At 41.2% G+C, this 21,358-nt stretch overlaps 2 protein-coding genes across 2 annotated transcripts in view; both read left to right on the top strand.

Moving 5' to 3' along the window:
- The first annotated feature begins 3,266 nt into the window (after positions 1-3,266).
- Positions 3,267-10,059, top strand: LOC145418775 (uncharacterized). Its single transcript, XM_080287109.1, has 4 exons — positions 3,267-3,313; positions 5,164-5,302; positions 6,676-6,798; positions 9,949-10,059. Exons 1-4 carry the CDS (start codon positions 3,267-3,269, stop codon positions 10,057-10,059), a joined length of 420 nt encoding a protein of 139 aa, XP_080143235.1.
- Positions 10,060-13,334: 3,275 nt separating this feature from the next.
- LOC145418774 (late secretory pathway protein AVL9 homolog) overlaps positions 13,335-21,358 on the top strand; it is a 134,381-nt gene continuing 126,357 nt past the window's right edge. The window contains exons 1-3 of the mRNA XM_080287108.1: positions 13,335-13,429; positions 18,732-18,929; positions 19,222-19,314. Of these exons, the coding sequence (XP_080143234.1) occupies positions 13,355-13,429; positions 18,732-18,929; positions 19,222-19,314 (366 nt within the window). The 5' untranslated portion in view covers positions 13,335-13,354. The remainder of the gene's footprint in view (positions 13,430-18,731; positions 18,930-19,221; positions 19,315-21,358) is intronic.

Genomic DNA, 21,358 nt, shown 5'->3' with positions numbered 1-21,358 from the left:
GTTGTAGAGAATAATTTTTTGCTGAGACCTAATTTTCTCCAAGAATACGATGCAACAGTCGAAGTTACATGCAGGTTCCCAATTTTACTGCTGCGTGAATAGGGACGAGGGAAAACAAAGTTCGTCCAAGGGTCTGACTGGTATGGGAATCGAACTCGAGGTCTTCCAATTGCTGACCACAATACAAGGTCCTATTCTAATTGGCTTTGGAGATTTCGTAACATACATTCCTCAACGATTTATTCTGCACATTACACTTCTGTACTCACGTGTATATTTAATGCAAACTATGTTGATAAATAGGATACAGGACTATATCAGTTTGTAATATGCAAAGTTAATAGACCAGGGAGAGGTGGAACGAAGCCTCCTGTGCCAGCTAGACTACGCCCATCACCTTCACGTTACTTAACACACGACCCTCACCTCACACGCAGCCTCCCGTTATGTATTTGGTTATATAATGATTGATTTGACACTGTATTATGCAGTTATAATGTAAGACACGCTCAGTACAGCCAATACGATGACAATAGCTACCTAATTATAACCCGGTGGTAACTGTGATTTTATTTTTTTTTCAAGATGGATTAGGAGGCGAGACCACAGGACCTTCCAATGTCTCTTGTTTTTCATATAAATAAAGCAAAGGACGCTTTTGATAGTAGCACCCACACCTGCAATACTGTGAAGGAAAAGTAATAATTATTTAAGGACGAGGCGCAGGAATGAGCCACGGGGGTTCCACTCTCTGTAAACTCTGGTCCGAGTGAGAGTCTACTTCTGTGCAAAATTTCGTGTGCCTAGAAAAAATATAGCGTTTTTCCCTCTCGGGGTAGTCCCCCATTGTGAGGCAGCCATAGGGAGATCCATCCCGCCTTAAACATGGACCAGGGTGAACGTCTACCAATATGCAAAATTTCGCGTTCCTGGGTTAAAAATCACGATCGTGCATAAAGGCTTTGGCCAGGACTCCCGCGAACTGCCACCACCGTGAGAAGTAGCCTTTGCATGTCTCACTCAGCCTTAAAATGTGCCCCCATTTAGGATCTATCATTGTTCAAAATTTTATGTTCTTAAGTATAAAAAAAAAAAAAAATGGCATTGTCACTCCAGAGGGCCCTCCCCCCCATGCCCTCACTCCCTTGAGAGGTGGTTATCGGGGGTTCCACCCTCCTTAAAACGTGGCCGGCGTGAACGCCAGCCAATATGTAAAATTTCATGTTCATAGGTTAAAAACTATGGCCGTGCGTAATAGACTTTGCCGGGTCCCTCGAGGGCTGCCCTCTCCCCCGTGGGAGGGAAGTGAACATCTATCGGTAAGAAAAATTTCATTCTTCAGTTAGAAACTTTGGTACCAGTAGTGCATATGGACTTTGTCTGACACTACCAGGGGCCGCTTCCACTGCGGGGGAGGGGGGCGGACCTCGAGGATCCCACCATGCTTATAGACTGGCCTAAGTGAAATTCGAACGCTGAAAAAAAAAAAAAAAAAAAAAAAAAAATCGTTCCTAGATTTTTTTTTTTTTTTTTTTTTTTTTGGCCGTACTCAACGGTTTTAGGTGGGACACCCATGGGTCGGCCTTTGGGGATTACACCCTGCCTGAAACCTGACCCTGGAGGAGGTCTACCATTACGCAATTTTTTTCCTAACTCTGCTCTTATTAGGCCTGGACCCCTTCTTCAAGAACGTACAGTAACTCAGTGAGTGAGTGAAGAAGGAGAGAGGGAGGGAGGGAGGGAGTGACACAGTTAGGGACACGCACTAAACATGTATTTGGCCGTCCTAGTGGCTGCGGCAAAAAGTTTGGTGGAAGTGTGATTAACTTCTTCCGTCCTATGACGAAATTTTATATTCTGTTCTTGCTACCATCAGACGATTTTATTCACCATAGAACAGTCCTCTAGCAGTGAAGGGGTATATAAAGGCTATTTCTAAGTCAACCCAATTCGAAAAAAAAAAATCTCTCTTTGACTAAAAATAATCGTCTGAAGGTAGCAGAAATAAACCAACACTAATGGATTCAAGGGTTAAACACAAAAAATTGTCAAGGAGTTAATATATGGCACACTCAGTATAAATTACGAGACTTATAGTAATACGATCAGTCTTTTGTCCTAACTTGTGATTTTGTTACTGTAGAAAGGAGAAGTAGTAATAGTAGTATAGTAATAGTAGTTGTAGTATAGTAGTAGTAGCGATGGTGGTAGTAGTAGTGGTAATAGTAGTAGTAGCAGTAGTAATAGCGGTAGTAGTAGTAGTAGTAGTTGCAACCCTAGGCTCTTGTGAATCGTGAAGGGCTGAAATCGCTCTTGTTCTGCAGTTCACCATCCTTGTTTCGGGGGACAGGGAACGGATCGAGGGACGTTTGCATAACCGGGCAACTCCACCACCCAATCATATCGGTGCTAGCACGTGAAGGCGTCCCTCTCCACCACAGAAAGGACAAGGATATGAGAGTACTATCGAACCTCTCCGTGTCACTTGTCCTTCCTTCATTTTGGAATTTTGATACGCGACACCGATATGAAATTTGCGAAGAGACTTACATTTATTTATATGTTGTAATTGTGTGTGTGTGTGTGTGTGTGTGTGTGTGTGTGTGTGTGTGTGTGTGTGTGTGTGTGTTCTTACGTTATACAGTTTTAATTTTGGCACATTCATTAACTTAGTCTGATATTCACAGCTTAATTTTCGGTTCCCCGTCGTAACTGCGATTTTTTTTTTTTTTTTTTTTTTAGGAGAGAGAGAGAGAGAGAGAGAGAGAGAGAGAGAGAGAGGGAGAGTGTGTTCAAAATCTCCGTATGTTTCTTGTGCTTCCTAAATTCTGTTGTTTTTATATATGACACACAAAGCTCACATGCGCAAATAAACTTATACGATCAATTCGCTATCGGAATTGCGTTGTGGTAAGTGAATATGAGGGAGGACGGTGAGATGGGAAAGTGACGAGGAGACCGAAGATTAGCTGGAACGATGGGGTGGAGAGGTATATGAGAAAATAACGTACAAAAGAATATTAACCACCCATATCCACAGATAAAACGCTAAGAATGAGGTATAAGGAAGCCTCCTTACCCGGCGAGAATACTGAGCTGAAAAAAAGTCAGGGATATTTTTCAGGTTAAGGTAAATGCATTATAGTAAAGAATAAGTGTTAAACCATCGATGATAAGGGACAAGGAGGGTGGGGATGGGGAGGGGGGGTGTAAGGTATATAAAGGGAGGCTGGGGTGATCTGCACTCATCAGCCAAAACCAATACAATGCGCATCACAGCCTTCATCCTGGCCACCGCCCTTGCCTACGCTGCGTGAGTACAATTGGGGACCTGGAGGTAAAATTCGATTGTTGCAGTATTCAAGAGGGAAACTGTCGATTTGAAAGTTTATTGCCTGCTTTAATGGCCCTCGTTTATGCGCTAGGTATGGATGTAACTCATTATTATTATTATTATTATTATTATTATTATTATTATTATTATTATTATTATCATGATTACTATTATTACTATTACTACTACTACTACTACTGCTGCTACTACTACTATTACTGCTATTATTATTTCTTCTTTTTCTTTTTCACCATCATCATCATCATCATCTTCTTTATCATAATCATCATCATCTTCTTCTTCTTCTCCTTCTTCGTCTTCATCTTCTTGTTTTCTCCTTCTTTATCTTTGTCATCATCGTCATCATTATCATCATCTTCTTTTCTCCTTCTTCTGCGTCATTATCGTCATCATCATCATCATCTTCATTTAAATGTGACTTACGGGTCGTGTTCTAGGGGAACGTTGTCACTTAGAGTCGTACCTGTAAATGGTTTTGGATGATTTCGTAACGTCCCTTCCTTGGCGACTTATTTTGCCCATTACACCTCAGTATCCTCTAGTGAAATATACATCCGTACATACATACATCATCTAATCCCATGTTGTGCCATGAGGAGCATAGGTACCCGGGGTTGGTCCTGACATTTAAAATGAGAGTGACCAGCCTCACACATCCCTGAGTGGCATAACGTGAGCAATAAACCCCAACCACCCCTTGGATAGAAACCTGCACAGGCTCACTCCGACTGGAGCACCTTAATTATCCATTAAACCACCAGACGCCATAATCTGGTTATATGGTTACCACCCAGCTCAGTAAATGGTTTCCTGGTGTACAGGAAACCATTTGGCTTGTCGCCCAGTGTAGAGTCACCCACAGACAGAAGGAAGAGGAAAGAGAGAAGGAAAGAAAGACATAAGAGGAAGAAAGGAAGGGAGGATTGGGCAGTCACCCGAGCATCGAGTGAGTGGATGGTGAGCGCCTCCACATACCACTCATTACGAATTACTGAATGGCAGGAGCAGGAACGAAACTTTTGGTGGCAGTAGTACATAGGCTGCAGGAAAGTTCGTCGCTCTTCTTCCTCAGCGATTTATTTTTTCATATTCCTCCTATTTATCCTCTTGAACGTTACAGAGGCAAACTTTATCGATACTTGAAATGTATAATATAATAAAGGAGGATATCAAAGTGGAATGCAAATAATAAATCGCTACAATGAAGTTGTTACGAAATTTCCTATGTTACCTGGAATATGACCTCCCCCCCCCTCTCTCTCTCTCCCTCTCTCCACTACAACTGCAATCAACACCACGACCACTACTACAGCTACTGTTACTGCAACTACTACTATTACTACCACCACCACTACTACTACAACTACTGTACTACTACTACCACTACTACTGCTACTACTACTACTACTACTACTTCTTCTTCTTCTTCTGCTACTACTTCTGCTACTAATTCTACTACTACTACTACTACCATCACCACCACCGCCACCATCACTGCTACTGCTAGAACTATTACTACTACCATCACCACCACCATTACTGTCATTACTACTACTATCACCACCACCACCACCACCTCACTACTACTACTACTATCACCACCATCACCACCACCACTGCTATACTACTACTGCTACTACTATCACCGCCACCATCACCATCACTGCTATAAAACTACTACCATCACCACCAACGCCACCACTATCTCCACAACCACCACCACGACCATCACCATCACCACTACCAATACCACAACCACCACCACTACCACCACCAGTACTTAAAAACCATCTCTTCTCTCTCACTAGGGCACAGGACTTTCCGGAGTGTGAATGTGGCATGTTTATAACCTACTACGGTGAGGAACGATTGGTACACAGCCTCCCTCCTTTTAGTGTTGACAACTGCGATGCCACTCTGGTGTGCAAGAACCTGTGTGCAAAGGAGGTGAGTGGACGTAGATACTTTACTCTTTAACTGACGTAAAGATAGATATTTTACTCTGTAGTTGACGTAAAGATAGATGTTTTACTCTTTATTTGACGTAGAGAGATATATTTTACTCTTTAACTGACGTAAATATAGATATTTTACTCTAGTTTACGTAAAGATGGATATTTTACTATTTAGCTGACGTAAAGATAGATATTTTACTCTAGCTGATGTAAAGATAAATATTTTACTCTTGGTCGACGTAAAGATAGATGTTCTACTCTAGTTAAAGTAAAGATAAATATTTTACTCTTTAACTGACGTAAAGATAGAGATTTTACTCCTAAGTTGACTTAAAATAGATATTTTACTCTTTAGTTGACGAAAAAGATATTGTACTCTTTTCACTTCAGTTTACCTGAATTTTACCTTTATTTATTTATTTATTTTTTGCTTTAACTTGACGTAAATTTTCCTCTTTTCCATTTAGTTTGGCCTGACTTTACTCCTTTCACGTTAAATTGACCTAGAATTGAGTCACCCTCCTGTGCTGACGGTTGCATTGCCAACCAAGTGTGCAAGAAAGGAGAGCCGGCGTGAAGATAGATATATAATTTACTCCTTTCACTTGAACTTGGCCTAAATATTCCCCTTTTCGAGTTAACTTGACCTAAAATTGGCACCTCTCCATCTTGAATGATGAGCTGTAACAATTAAAGGATTCATCAGCAGCACAAGGACGAAACCCCGCCAAGTTCAGGTGAAAGAACTATAGTAAGGCCAAGGATGCAATTTTTAGTGTATTTGTGCTACTTCTAGGCGATGCTGACTTAGGAATGGCTTGTGTTATTGACAATATTGTGTGTAAGTATGGCTGCGACAGGCTGGAAAGTTAACTCCAGGTTCAGCGTGAAGCAGTAGGCTATACATTTTTCCAATATTCCTATAGTTTTTTTTATTTACATTTTTATAATTATGCTGATGTTCACGGGGAAACGCGAAGTATCCCGAGCTCTTTTGTGTATTCACGTCTTCAAAGGGAAACGTGAATCCACAAAAGTGGGATTTCCGGTTTCCCATTGTTGCGTATATCATCATATCTGTGAATCACGTATAACGAAGTGATTTATTTGCCCATTTTTTGGTAAGAAATCTACTTGACTTTATTGACTGTCTATAGTAGGCTACTTCTTTACCATTACTACCATCACCACTACCCCGCCTGTCACTTCCACTACTTTTTACTAGATCAAGTCCTTTTCTTTTTTAACCGTATCTAGCACTATAACTATTGCCACTAGCCCATATCCACTGAGTGTAGCTCTCATTTTTTCCGTTCTGCTGCCACCATTATTATTACTACTACTACTACCACGGCTTACCAACAGTTCAATGCCCTGACTGGGAGCGGTGACCTGAACCACGTAATGGGTAACGGGTACACGGTGGGCCAGGAGCTGTGTCTGTACGCACTTATAAACCAGGACTTGACCGAACTGAGTCAGGAGAAGGTAAGACAAAAGAGGCACCAGAGTTCGTTAAAAAAAAAAAAAAAAAATAGGCTTGAAGAAAAAAATGGCAGTAGACAGTGCATAAAAAGTACTCTCTCACCACGTTGTGTATGAAAGGTGAATAATTGCTCATTTAGTGTGTCGTACTTACTAGTAGCAGTTCCCTCAGTATATTTTTCTCTGGAAAAGCAATAGTTATTCTGCATACTGTTAGCTGATTCTATTTTTCAGATAAGGATTTCAGTAAATTAATGTAAGTATCCCAGTCTATATTTCGTGGGGAAAAAAAAAAAAAAACGATTTTCAGTGTAAAACTAGCGATTTTTTTTTTGTTTTTATGGTTTGTCTAGAGACTGCAAATTCAGTACGGTATCCTATTAGACACCGTCAAGATGCACAGTGCTTTATATGTGTGACTGTGTGAAATTATGGCAGTTTCCCAATCAGCTGAGTAAATGTAGGCATAGCGTTGCATCATATCCAGTGTGCATAAATGTTGATTAATGGAGGTTCCTATGGGTGTGAAGTAAGACATAATAGAAGTGAATGTTTCATCGTGCCTAATGACATCATCCACTCCTATTTTTCGCTGCAAGTAACGGGCAGGATGAGATAGGACGTTGAGGTGCACGAGTTACCGAGTCAGCCAATACTACCTGATGGCTGTGGATGTTGTACTGAAGTTAATTTGTCTGTAGCTGAATGGGAGGAAAATTCTAATCTAAGACTTGCTCGTGTGTGTGTGTGTGTGTGTGTGTGTGTGTGTGTGTTTGTGTGTGTGTGTGTTTGTGTGTGTGTGTGTGTGTGTGTGTGTGTGTGTGTGTTTCTGGGTTGGGATTAGTGACTGACTGGTTCCCTACCCGGAAACACACACACACACACACACACACACACACACACACACACACACACACATCACAGGAACTGCATTTGGGGGTTGGGTGAGTCCTCATCGTCGTCCCCTAAAGTAAAGTCCATAGTATTCAAGATAAAGGATTGAAATTTCGTGTGTGAAGAGATTCGGATCCTATTAGGCCATGTGCACCACGATCCCCTAAGAAAATACAGGAGGAGGGGACATCTCAACAGTTACTTTAACAAACAAGGGATGAGGCTATGGCACACCTAATGTCTGACTTAGCTCGTATCTCTGACTGGGGTAAAAATAATATGGTTGTTTTTAATGCATCTAAGACTCAGTTCTTACACCTATCAACCCGACAAAATCTTCCACAGGTATACCCACTAATGTTTAATAATATTCAGCTTAATCCTGCATCATCCTTGAACATGCTTGGGGTTTCATTTACTCGGGACTTATCTTGGAAAGATCATATTACATCTCTTGTAAAATCTGCTTCCAAGAGATTGGGTGTGCTAAGCCGACTACGCTCTTTCTTTACCCCTGCACAATTGTTGACTCTATACAGGGGTTTTATCCGCCCCTGTGTGGAGTACAACTCTCATGTGTGGGGAGGCTCCCCACATACAGCTCTTCTCAATAGGGTGGAGTCAAAGGCTTTTCGTCTCATTAACTCCCCTCCTCTTACTGACTCCCTTCAACCTCTGTCTCTTCGCCGCACTGTTGCATCTTTATCTCTTTTCTATCGCTACTTTAATGGTCGCTGCTCCTCTGAACTGTATGCTTGCATTCCTCCACCTCTACGACGGGCGCGTAGCACCCGTCTGGCAGCAAACTCTCATCCCTTTTCTGTCCAACTCTCTAATGCAAGAGTTAACCGTTACTCCCAGTCTTTCATTTATGCAACAGGTCAGCTCTGGAACTGTCTCCCTCTGTCTGTGTTTCCTGCTTCCTATGATCTCCAGTCTTTCAAACGCAGTGTGTCCAGGCATCTCAAAATGATCGGATCTTGAATTTGGCTCTCTATTGTATTTTGTTTTTCTCTTGGAGGGAACTGTTTGCGGGCTCATGGCCTTTGGTTCCTTCTTCCTCGCATATATATATATATATATATATATATATATATATATATATATATATATATATATATATATATATATATGTATATATATATATATATATATATATATATAAAACTATCCACTTCTACCCCGCCGGGCGATATCTTGTGTGTTGTGGGTACGGCTCAGTCAGTGTCATCAGTATCTACCCTGCATCATTCAGCGTTACCAGTAGCCTATCTATCCTGCATCATTCAGTGTTGTCAGTATCTACCCTGCATCAGTCAGTGTTGTGAGTATCTACCCTGCATCAGTCAGTGTTATCAGTATCTTCCCAGCATCATTCAGTGTTGTTAGTATCTACCTTGCATCAGTCAGTGTTATTAGTATCTACCCTGCATCAGTCAGTGTTATCAGTATCTACCCTGCATCAGTCAGTGTTATTAGTATCTACCCTGCATTATTTGTTCCTTCCCTACTCCCACTGCCACAACTATGCTCACATTAGCTGACCGAGCCGTTCCCGCAACACGCAAGATACTGTCACGTGAGTTTACAGTGAAGCGTCACCCTGTATTAGCCATCCATCACTCAGTCATTCAGTCCTGTATTGCCCCATCAGTAACGTAGGGGGCCCGGGGCTAACTCATTCGTGGCCCCAGCCATTAAAGCGTGGGTAACCAGTCACTAATTCCTGAGTGGCATCATGTGAGCAATAAACCCCAGCCGCACTTTTGGACTCATTCATTTTGGGCAACCAGGTGTTCATTATTTATTGGTTATATGACTGCCATTCGTTAGTAACTGGTTTTCTGGAATGTAGGAAACTATTTGGTTTATCAAACATTGTACGGTCACCTGTCGAGAGCACAACATCGAGTGAGTGGATTACATAAATTATTAGTCTTTTCCGACTGTCTCATCAAGGGATCAAATCCAGGGAATGACTGGGGTGTTGTTGCTCACGTAATGGTGTTTAGGGATGAGAGACTGGCCACCGTCGCCTTCAGTGTCTGAGCCGGATAGTCTAGCCACTATTTTACGTGCCAGCTAGAGTAATAAGGAGCGAATAATTGATGGGGGAATGGATGGATGGATGAAGGCTACCAAGAAGTCGGTCAGAGTGGAGAAAGGCCATGTTATGACGTGACCTGGCAGAGTATGATAGATGAAGATGATGATGATGATGATGATGATGATGATGATGGCTTTGCGTTTGTTCTTCAGGTGTACGGTTACGCTCGCCAGTGCAAGGGCCCCTGGGACTACGACGGCGTCTCCACCATCAACGAACTCTGCTGCCTGAACGGCCGTTACTTCCCTTGCAGTGAATTATAAGAACCCTCACACTGCCACCACGAGAAACTATACCAGTAATATGAAGCTGTAAACTAGCAATGTGAAGAAGTATTCCAGCAACATGAAGAATATACCAGCAACATGAAGAAATATACCAGCAATATGAATACGTATACTAGCAACATCATGAACCAACAGCAGCATAGAAACTACACCAGCAACACTAGGAACTACCTATACGAGCAACATGATGAACTAAATCAGATCCATAGAAATTATACCACAAACACGAGGAACAGTATTACAGTACCAGCGACATGAAGAACTATATCAGCAACATGGGGAACTAGAGGGGCACTCAGTGGAGCGAATCTCTCCGACAAGGGCAACGCAATTTCCAAACCACTATTCGTAATGGGTTAGGTTTTCTCATCACTGATCAGGGTTTCGCAAAAAGTGTTTTCCGGATCCAGAATCTGTAATACTATCCGGATCGGTCCCCCAAATTAATCGACTGTTCCCTGGTACATGGGCTATCTACCCACCAAATATGGTCCAAATCTCTCTTTTAGTTTTTGAGTAATCATGCCAACAGACAAACTAACTAACAAATAAACAAACAGCTGTGAAAACATACTCTCCTTGTTGGAGAGAATTATTCCAGCACTGTCAGACACTGTTACCAGCAACAACAGGAACTAAACCAGTACTATCTGTTCTAATACTAACAAAATCAAGAACTAACAATTTGATTATACTGAACCAGCAACATGATGAAGGAGACCAGCACGGTAAGGCGCTATATCAAGAACATGATGAAATATACAAGTAGCATAAAGGACAATGCTATACCAAAAAGGGGATGCACAAACAGACGTACGATAAATTTCTGTTTTAGCTTATAGATTTTTTTTTTTTTAAGAGATAGCGAAAGACTGCATTTTCTTGTTCTTCCTGCAAAACCATATTATGACCTGCGACAATTTTCCTTTATAACTGAAAGCTGCTCCTGGATGAATAAGAGATATGGGATTGACTTCTCACTCAGAGCCAAGAGAGGAAGTGATTGTAAGTTTATTAGTGAACCTGCTGTCCCCAGTAAAGTGAGGAGCTATGCCAGCAAAGGGGGTGGGGGGCTAAAGTAGGGCTTGAGGGGATTTAAGCTCCCCGAAATCATTTCAGCCCCCCTTGTCCCCTTCATTAATTTTGAAACACGGGTCACCTCAACACCCCCTTGCGCCCAAGAATCCCCCCTTAAGCCTACCCAAATAAAAAAAAAAAAATCTGGAGCCGCCATTGATGTCAGCTTTACGTTCCCCAGTCCTCAGCTGTCTGATATAAAGACTGAGATCAAGATGTTCCCATTTCACTTCTTTCTCCCCCAAATCTAGTGAGCCTGTTTTTAAAACTAACAGGACGAAGGTGTATCCCGGTCCTCAGTTTCTGAAAGTCATTGACAGTAAGTCTATCGTCCGACCATTACATGAGCTGTACTGTCAGTAAATTGTAATGAGTATTGTTTAGTTTATAGTTTCTTTGTGTCATACTTTGCCATCTTTGTAATAACCTAGTTTCCCATTAACCTCACAGTGACACACCACCAACAAGCTGCTACACACACACACACACACACACACACACACACCGCTCGCTGGTGCAGTGGTAACGTTCCCGCTTGCCAACTGGTGGACGGGAGTTCGCGCCTCGCTCAGGTTGCGAAAAGTTTCACTGAAGAAGTGGGTGGTTACTGTCCCCCTTGAGCAAGGGGACGGGTGTGTGCGTGTGTGAAGGTCACAGCCTTGCCCTTAGATCGGACTATATGAGCTCTCAGCTTCCTTCCGGGAGGGTAAAAGCTGACGATCACGACCATCAAGTGATCCTGACCGACCCGGTGAATTACACATCAAACACTGCCGCAACTCATACGGCCACACCTACCCCTCTTCCACCCTCTCCCAACCCTTTACTCACCATGTATACTCACTTTTCCATCTCTGTTCGTACCTGAAGGGGGTCTAGGTCGGATAGAAAATGTTTTGTCTTTACAATAAATACAATTCCAGTTTCAATATGTGGGTATAATTCTCCCATATGAACAATTTCACGGCTCTGTAATCAATACACATTTGGCACAGAATCAGTTATGGCAGCTTGTAGCCACCTTTGACACTATTCAGGTGATATTGCATGCTGATGCTTATGTTACAGGCATAAAGTGTCCCTCTGACGCACGTGTCCACTGAGATACCTGTTAATTGCATCTGATTCCTGCAATCCACACAGCAAAGGATATTTGTAAGAATCGTGTTCACTTTGAACAGCTCAGCACTAACCCCAAAGACGTCTGTGGCTGATAGCTTGTGTTCCACTGTTCTGCCACTGCCTCTCACATTTGAAGAAACACTGAGCTGGAAAAAGTTTATACGATTAGACTGTTTAGCAGACGAGTCCTGTAGAGTATGGGCCGTATTACCTGGACAGACAGGGAATAGCGTACTTACAGTAGTATTATGTTCTTGCTATTCACAGACGATTATATTAAGCTTAGGGGGGTACTGAAGGGGTTAATTGAGGCTCCAGTTTGAAACTCTCCCAAGCTGAATAAAGTCGTCTGGAAGTGACTAGAATAAAAATATAAGACGTCGCCGTATTCATGAGGTTTATCCTACTGAAATGTAGAACCCTATTTCACGCAGAAATTACTTTTAAGCAAATGGAGGTGGCCACATCTACATCAGTGTGTTTGTGGTAGAAGGATGAATTAACAGAGTTGTCAAGTAACCTGTTAGATGAAGCGATCACGTAACTGTGATACATGAAAGTCGGAAAGTGTCTACCTAGACCTCTGCTTCACATTGACGATGTCTTAAAATTCAGATGAGGTATATTGTACCTTGTCTCAGTCTGGAGGTGTTTTGTATTAACGGTAATTGCAGGCCATGACAATATTTAATTTTAAAAAAAAAGCACTCCCCCACTCTTATGTAATTGAGCTCCGGATGTCAAAGGTCATGGCTCTGCCATAAGAAAAACGTTTACAGTATGCCTCTGCAGATAGGACCTCTTCCTTTATTTCACTGTGTTTAAGTGGAGCCATGTGTTGTTTAAAACTTAGGAAGTGTTTCTCTTAGAGTGTCTTTTATACAGATAGCAAACTCCGTAAGTTTCCCCGAATAACAGCTGATGGTGTTTTCTATGAACGTGCCTGAGTGAAGGGGAGGCGGGGCACGGAAGGCAACCGCCGCAGCTGCTGATGTAAACACAACTTTGCCATGGATAATATTGTAGTGCATTAGTGCCAGTTACAGTTCACCCAAGTGGCCTGTTGGTCATAATGGAGGACAAGGATGAAGATCCAGTAGCGTTGCACGTGATGGTTGTGGGTTTCCATCACAAAAAGGGAATGCAGGTAAAATCGATATTTCCAATTTCACATATTTTGACCTCATTTAACCCTTCATTCGATACGCATATCACTGTAATTGATATTGTCACTGTGTATGTTGATTTACATATTTAGGTGAATTGTTACCGCTCCACACGATATGTATATGACTAATGCTGTTCCATCTGTTAGATTATTTGGCTATGTGTGCGGGAGGTGTTTTGAGTCAGCTGATTGATTCTTTGTTGTTTACCAGTGGCCAGTAGCAGGAACTGCCTGTGATGTCACAGTTTGAGTGTCATTGTGGAAGTTAGATGAAAACAGTAGGTATGTTTCTACAAAGAAAGAGCCTTCAAAGTGCTCCAAAAAAAGTTAATTCTTTGTGCAATAGGTCTATACCCAAATACCTGTACAGAATTATTCTGTATCCAAAAGATATTTTGTGATGCACCAGCTTGCCCTATACGGAGATAAAGATGAAGGAAAACAAAGTTTTATTGTATTTTGGAGATAGATACAAAAGAAAAACTTTTCTGGATGAAGGTTAGCTTTACTACAAAACCAATGGCATCTCTGGACTTGAGAAAAAAAATATCAATTTTAAAACCTACGACTGATATATTTATTCACAGAGGACAGTTAAATTTGTTTTTTTTAGCCTTTTAAAGTTTTTCTCATTTAATCAGTGGCAGTAACCTGAATACTGCTTCAAAGTGCATCCATTGCCTGGGACCCTTTTTTGCCCCTGTACACTAAAGTATAGTACCATATCATTAAAACCTTATACAGAAGTCCACCCAGTATATAGAATGAACAGGTTTAAAAAGTAAAATCATTCACTCATCATGCAGCCTTCTGATATCTTGGCTCCAGCTTAAGCCAAAACCATTCACATACTGGTACTTTTTTTTTATTACTATTTTATTTTTAAAATATGCTTTGCAGATGCCTGTGAGATAGAATGAGTCCTTTGAATCCAAGTGTATTTCTTACATCACCAATCCGTTTTGATCCTTTAGCAATAACTTGGCTACCTCACCTTCGATAACTGACTTCTTTCACATTTACTATATTCTGCCATCCTCTTGACCTTGTGTCCTTCCATTGTCAGACTCAAAGAACTAACATACCGGTATAGTAATGGTAAACTCTTTTCATCACCCTATTCATATCCATTCCCTCCAAGTGATCCTACCATCCAAGCACACTGTTTTACTCGCACATTATTAGATTTCCCTTCACATCTATCTGCATTCACTGTGTATCTTATCCTAACTTATGTAGCCCATTTAGGTGTATTCTTACCACTCCCATTGTAGCAGCTGTCAGTTTTGCCATTCAGACTCATTTCATACCAAAGTTTCACAGCCATATATTATTTTGAGCACTACACCATAAGCCTCTGTACCCAGTCTTCTGTTTTGAATCTTGGTCTTCAGAACATCAGCCCACTTTTCCTCTATGAATCACTCTACTTCTTCTTTGCACAATTACCTATTCTTAACTATTTTTGCACTGCGGCACTTAAATATTTAGCTACACCAGTTCAAAGCTGCATCCACTACATATAATGCAGTGAGTCACATCTAACAGTAACCATCACTTTACCCTTATCTAAATTTATATTCAGGCCTCATCATTCACAGACCTTTACAAAATCATAACCCAGTTTGCAAAGATCTTGCTCACAATAGTAAGCAGTACAGCATCATAGGCAGACATCAGATCCCACACCTTTCATTATCTGCTCCACTCACCTTCCCTTGAGTCTTGATTTAACTTTTACAGTAGTAGTACCAGTATTTGTTATTGTTACATTTGTTGCTTTAGCCCCAGGATCTGAACCTGGTAGACTGCAGGCTGAAGTTACCCTTCTTCAGCAGTCCATCATCCTTCTTCTGGGGGATAGGGAGGGAGTTAGGTGTTCAGTTAAACTGCCTGCTGTATTGGTGTCACTGCATGAAGGTGTCCTTCTTCAACCCCTCCTTCCCATAATCCCACATTTATATACCGGTATTTACAGTACTCTATTTATAAAATACAGAGCTTTATGTTGATAAAAAGGTCTCAGATCATGGAAGCCATAAAGCTACTGCAGAGATGTTGTTGCTCAACCCCAGTCCATCTGATCTAGCAGACTCGTCAACCAAAGGTTAGCAACCACCCCTATGGGGTTATCCCATAGGTTCTCTACATCACTGATGTTGTATCTGTATCTTAATGAGTCATATGCTGTGCAGTACTCCATTATGTACCATATGTTATATTGTGTGGTCCAATTCAACAAGCTGGACACATGTCATCTGTGATTCCACTCAACCTGGATCTAAGCATGCTGAGAAGGGCACTAAGCCTAGCTAGGTGAACTTGATCCTCTCTTTTTCAAGGACACCATCAATACGTGGATGTCAAGAGAGGGGCTTGTAGTATGGAGTGATCTAGTGTTCTGCCCTGCATGTGAAGTGAATATGTGTCTGTTTCTTCACTGCTAGTTTTGAATATTTGGAGCTGGGATAGTGTTATGGAGGGTTTGAAAACGTTTGTCTGGTGATTGTTGTATGTGCCTGGATGTGTTGTGTGTCCCTCATATAATGACAGGGGTGTTGTGTTTTGGCATAGACTGCAGCATAGAATTGTGTGTCCTCATATCAAGGTAATCTCTGACAGGGAGGACTTTAGATTCAGAGTGTTAGCTGTGGGAGTGGTTTTGGTGCAGCCAGTGACTATAGTACTGTACTGTAGTGCATACGTACAGTTTATTAAATGTAGTCTACAGGGAATTCCAAGCCAGGATTTTTTTTTTTTTTTTAATCCTTTTTTGCCTCATAAGGAACACAGGGCTAGAATACTCAGATCAGACAGTTGAGATGTCATTGACCATTCATTTGCCCCCGACCAGCCTTATATGACTAATAAACCACAACCTTACCTTGGATTTAAGCCTTTTTGGACCACATCTGTTTGGAAAGCCTTAATTCAATGTTGGCTGTATGGTTTCCACCCAGGGATATGTTCCAAAATTCCATAAATTGATATATTCTGTATGGTCTGTACAGTAAACCGGGAGGGGACTTCGCAGATTTTATTTTATTTTTTTTTAATGCTAGGAAGAAGGAACCAAAGGCCATAAGCCTGCAAAAACTGTTCCTTCCAAGAGAAGAACAAAATACAAGAGAGAGCCAAATTCAAGATCCTATCATTTCGAGATGCTGGACACACTGCGTTTGAAAGACTGGAGATCATAGGAAGCAGGAAGTATAGACAGAGGGAGACAGCTCCAGAGTTGACCTGTTGCATAAATAATGGACTGGGAGGAATGGTTAACTCTTGCATTAGAGAGTTGGACAGAAAAGGGATGAGAGTTTGCTGCTAGAGGGGTGCTATGTGCCCGTCGTAGAGGTGGAGGAATGCATGCAGACAGTTCAGAGGAGCAGCAACCATTGAAGTAGCGATAGAAAAGAGATAAAGATGCAGCAGTGCGGCGAAAAGACAGAGGTTGAAGGGAGCCAGTAAGAGGAGGAGAGCTAATGAGACGAAAAGCCTTTAACTCCACCCTGTTGAGAAGAGCTGTATGTGGAGAACCTCCCCACACATGCAAGTTGTACTCCACACAGGGGCGGATAAAACCCATGTATAGAGTCAACAATTATTTAGAGGTAAAAAAGGAATGGAGTCGGCTTGATATGTACTGTACCAGTATAACTGACACAGGCAATCTGTCTGCATTTTAATGTTGACTTGATTGCAAAGATAAATAAATAAATAAAATAGAATGCAACTTATAGCAAGAATTCACTATAATCACTATCTTCACTGGCGATATGATACTGTGTGTCAGAGAATCAGTGACTGCTTGGTATATTCTGTCCACATTAACCTGGCCTAAATTTCCATATGTCCATCTTGAATGCTGAGCCATAACAGGAGATTAGCAATAGAGTATGGTGCCTGTCATGCAGGAGTAATATGGAAAGGATGTAGAGCCAAATAATTGTCTAGTATGACCGTAAAGCTTAAGAAATAAGCTGCAAAGGATGAGAATCTGCTGGTTAAGTTGGACAAACTATGGTATGGTAATAACTACCGTAGACAGGTGGTACTGTATTTTGGAAAAAAAAATGGATAAAGCAGCTTTATACATGGCAGTGGAACTCTTAGTGGGCAGTTTTTATATGTGAGAGCATTACTAGGAGTAGCCCTTACAATCTGACACTCATTAATGATTTTGGACATGGGTTGCTTCATTTCCATAGACTTCAGAGCTTTAGTGAAGCCACACCACACAACACACCAAAGGTCTTTGACAGAAGGGCCCTGAAGCTCACACACACCGAGTTTGTTTTGTAAATTACATTGGAGTTGGCAACAAGAATGAATGTCAAAGAAGGTAACGTATGACAAGGACATCTTGTACTAGCATAGGTCTACACCCTTGGTTGCATAGAAGGCTTGGTAGAACCACTTCCCAGCAGTGCACAGTCGTCCCTGGGTTGTGTGATTCTGTCATGTTCAGATCTGCCATACGAAGCAACAAAAAACATGGTCCCAGTCCCTTATGCTTGAATTTTGACCTATTATTCACCACCCAAGTGGGGTCTGAAACCCCACTGACACTTCATATTTGCTGAACATGAGCACTGACATCATGGGACAAGAGCGGTGACCCATAAGCATTGAAAAAGTATAAGGCAGTAACATTAGAAAGGCATTAAATAACAACACTGACTTTAAGATGTTTCCTGCATCCTTCACTTCCTAGTGGAAGCACAGAGGATCTGGAGGCCAACCCCATTTCCAGTCCTCAGCATTAGATCCCCCCATCCCGTAACACCAAGTTAGCTATTGTTGTCTGTGAAAGTGAATGCAAAACTTGTTGCTTTCTGCCATCCTATGCACTGACTTTTGTCAGTTCTCCTTTTAAGTGGTAAGGTATACCTTTGGAAAGCATAGCACTATGCATATTTGGCCACACAAGGATCTTAGAGGGGAAAGTCAAGGTCAGGCTGCTGATGAGGGTTTTACATTAGCTCCTGTACTGTGGGTTTCAGTTGTCTAACATGCACAGATCTATTACACACAGTACCCTGGGTTGGCACATAGCCTAAGCTATGCACCTTGAAGGCTGAATGTGTTTTGCCTGTTGACACTTTTATTCTCCTGGGAATTGCTAAGGCAAACTGTGTTGATACTTAAATGAATAGATAACATACAAGAGAATATCAGGGTGCAATATGCATAATAAATTGTTAAGAGACAGTGGTGCTATGAATCATCTTATTCAGTTAAGAATATGATTTATACTTTAACCAAAGTTGACCCTACTCAGGTGGAGTACTCGTACCCTGCACTTGGGGGGAATGATGGCTGTGACTTGCCTGACTTGTGGCGCCATCTGCCTTCCCTGTGCCTGCCTGATGGATCCCACAACCATGAAGCAGACACTGTTTTCTTTCATCTCCCCCACCTTACCAAGCCAGAGCAGACCGTCTTCGGGGTGTCATGTTACAGGCAGATTGATGCAGAGGTAAGCATGTACTAAGTGTCTTATTCTTACACTTCACTTAGCCTACCCTCGCTCATGCATTATGACTATGCATGTGAGTAGACCTCATGAAATCAGTGTGGAATCTGATAAAGTAACATTCATAAATAAGCTCTTTATGTTGGTAACATGGTATTTGATAGTAGAACCTTGAGGAATAGTCTCTTTTTTAAGGGAACATGATAAATTGATCATGGAACCTTCAGAATGGTTTTTGTTTTAAAGTACATGTTTGATACAGCCAGGAATTACATGATGTTGTCATTATCAACAGAAAGTGAGCAACAAGAGTGCAGACATTACCCGCAACACAGTGCAGAAGTCAGTGTGTGTCCTCAGCTCACTGCCCATATATGGATACATACAGGTCAGTTAAAATGATCAGGGATACACCACCTTATTTTGAGAAAACATATATTAAACTTTATGGATGTGCAGTTCAGAATTTGTCAGAAGGACATAAGTCAAGAGTGAAAAGAATGGAACTAAGTTATCTGAGAGGAGCATGTGGAATTGCGTGGAAAGACAGACAGACATGGTGATATACCATCAGGTCAGTTAAACACCTTTAAGAGTAAGGCTTTGTGTTACTGTGGGTTTGCTGGAAATTGTTAGAGGTGCCCTGAGATTATTTGACTATATAGAAAGAATGGAAAATGAGAAATTGACTACAAATGTGTTGTGAGTGAGGTGAAGGGAGAGAGGGAGAGGGGTAGGGTACACTAAGGATGAAGTGGAGGGATGTGCTGGAAAAGTATGTGAATGCGGGTAGTGTGAGTTGGAGGGAGGGCATGCTGATGGAGTAGGATAGGGTGACGTGGAGGCAATTTTTTCATAGTCATCTCTTCTGGGATTAAAGCATCTGGCTATAGATAGTTGGTAGTTTGGTATGTGACTTGACAAGGGGCCCACCATGACATAAGGTAACATGGCAGTGGGATGAGGAAGTTGAAGCTGCAGTTAAAGAGAAAGAAGACTGTTTAGGGAATAGAAAAAGGGTGGTAACAGAGAGGAATACTGTACTGTACTTGCCAGGTAAGTGTAGAGCTAGAAAGGAGGTATAGCCTATAAGGCAAAATTTGAGTTGCAGAGACTTGGTGGATAGCCTAAATAGTGCTGAAAGGAGGGATGTTGCTAAATAGGTGATGAGGGAAAGCAGGAATTTTGTGTGGGCAATGTGTGGAGAAGGATGAAGTAAGGAAGAGTAGTGATGGATAGTGAGGGAATTCAGGATGCTTGGAGAGAGCATTACAGCTGGTTGCTGGGTTGGGGGTTTGGCCAGGCCAGGGAGGGTTTGGGGTTGGCAGGTCCAGTGTTTGGCCCTTGGCCATTGGTTGGTGCTGGTGCCATAGGCGGAGAAGTCAGTAGGGTGCAGTTGGGGGAGAGAGGGAGCAGCAAGTGTTTCTCGGTTGACTGCTGAGATGTTGAGGGCCTCCAGATGTATAGGGATTGGTTTAGTTACTGGTTTTGTTTTGTTTCATTTCATTTATATAAGCTCCAATTTGCTTTCATGTACAGTATCAGCCTTGGTCACCCAGTGGCAGCTCTCCACATTGCTAAATCTCTTGCAGCCTCCATATTCAGTCCCATATCCCATATACAGTACAGTAAATCCTCTATAATTCGAAACTGAATAATTCAGAAATCAGTTAATTCAGATCTTTTTTGACCACCAGACAAATAATTTTAATTCGGATAGAAATTTGAAATAAGCGAGACAAGTCTGAAATGGGTTCCAGTGATAAGTGGACGTGAACAGTTTTTGTAGTGATAAGTATAGTAATAAGTGTAATTTTTAAGAACTATACAGTATCTTCGGTACAGTTAAGTGTACTGTACTCTTCTACTGTGTTGCAAGACTTCATTATCAACGTTTGACACTGTTTTATTTATAGTATTGTGCACTCTTTGAGTATAAAATAATGATATACTGTATTGTTCAATGTTTTTGTGAAAAGGCCATGTTTTAGTGAGCATGGGTGTGATTTTGGGATAGGGGCAAGCATGAGCTCCAATAATTCGGATTTTTGGATAATTCGACATAGGGTTCCCCCCAATTAATCTGAATTATAGAGGATTTACTGTATGTATATATATATATATATATATATATATATATATATATATATATATATATATATATATATATATATACTGTATATATATATATATATATATATATATATATATATATATATATATATATATATATATATATATATATATATATATATATATATATATATATATATACACAGTATATATATATATATATATATATATATATATATATATATATATATGTGTGTGTGTGTGTGTGTGTGTGTTTGTATACAGTAAATCCTCGTTTTTTGCGGCGTGGTTGTTCCGCCAAAACCGTGCAAAACGCGAAACGTTGAATTGTGAAGTTA

The sequence above is a fragment of the Coenobita brevimanus genome, chromosome 116 (genome assembly GCF_032717465.1).
Source record: "Coenobita brevimanus isolate Jiangsu-jjx chromosome 116, ASM3271746v2, whole genome shotgun sequence".
NCBI lineage: Eukaryota > Metazoa > Arthropoda > Malacostraca > Decapoda > Coenobitidae > Coenobita > Coenobita brevimanus.
Note: the sequence above shows the minus strand (reverse complement) of the source record. Positions and strands in the feature narration are given on the sequence as shown.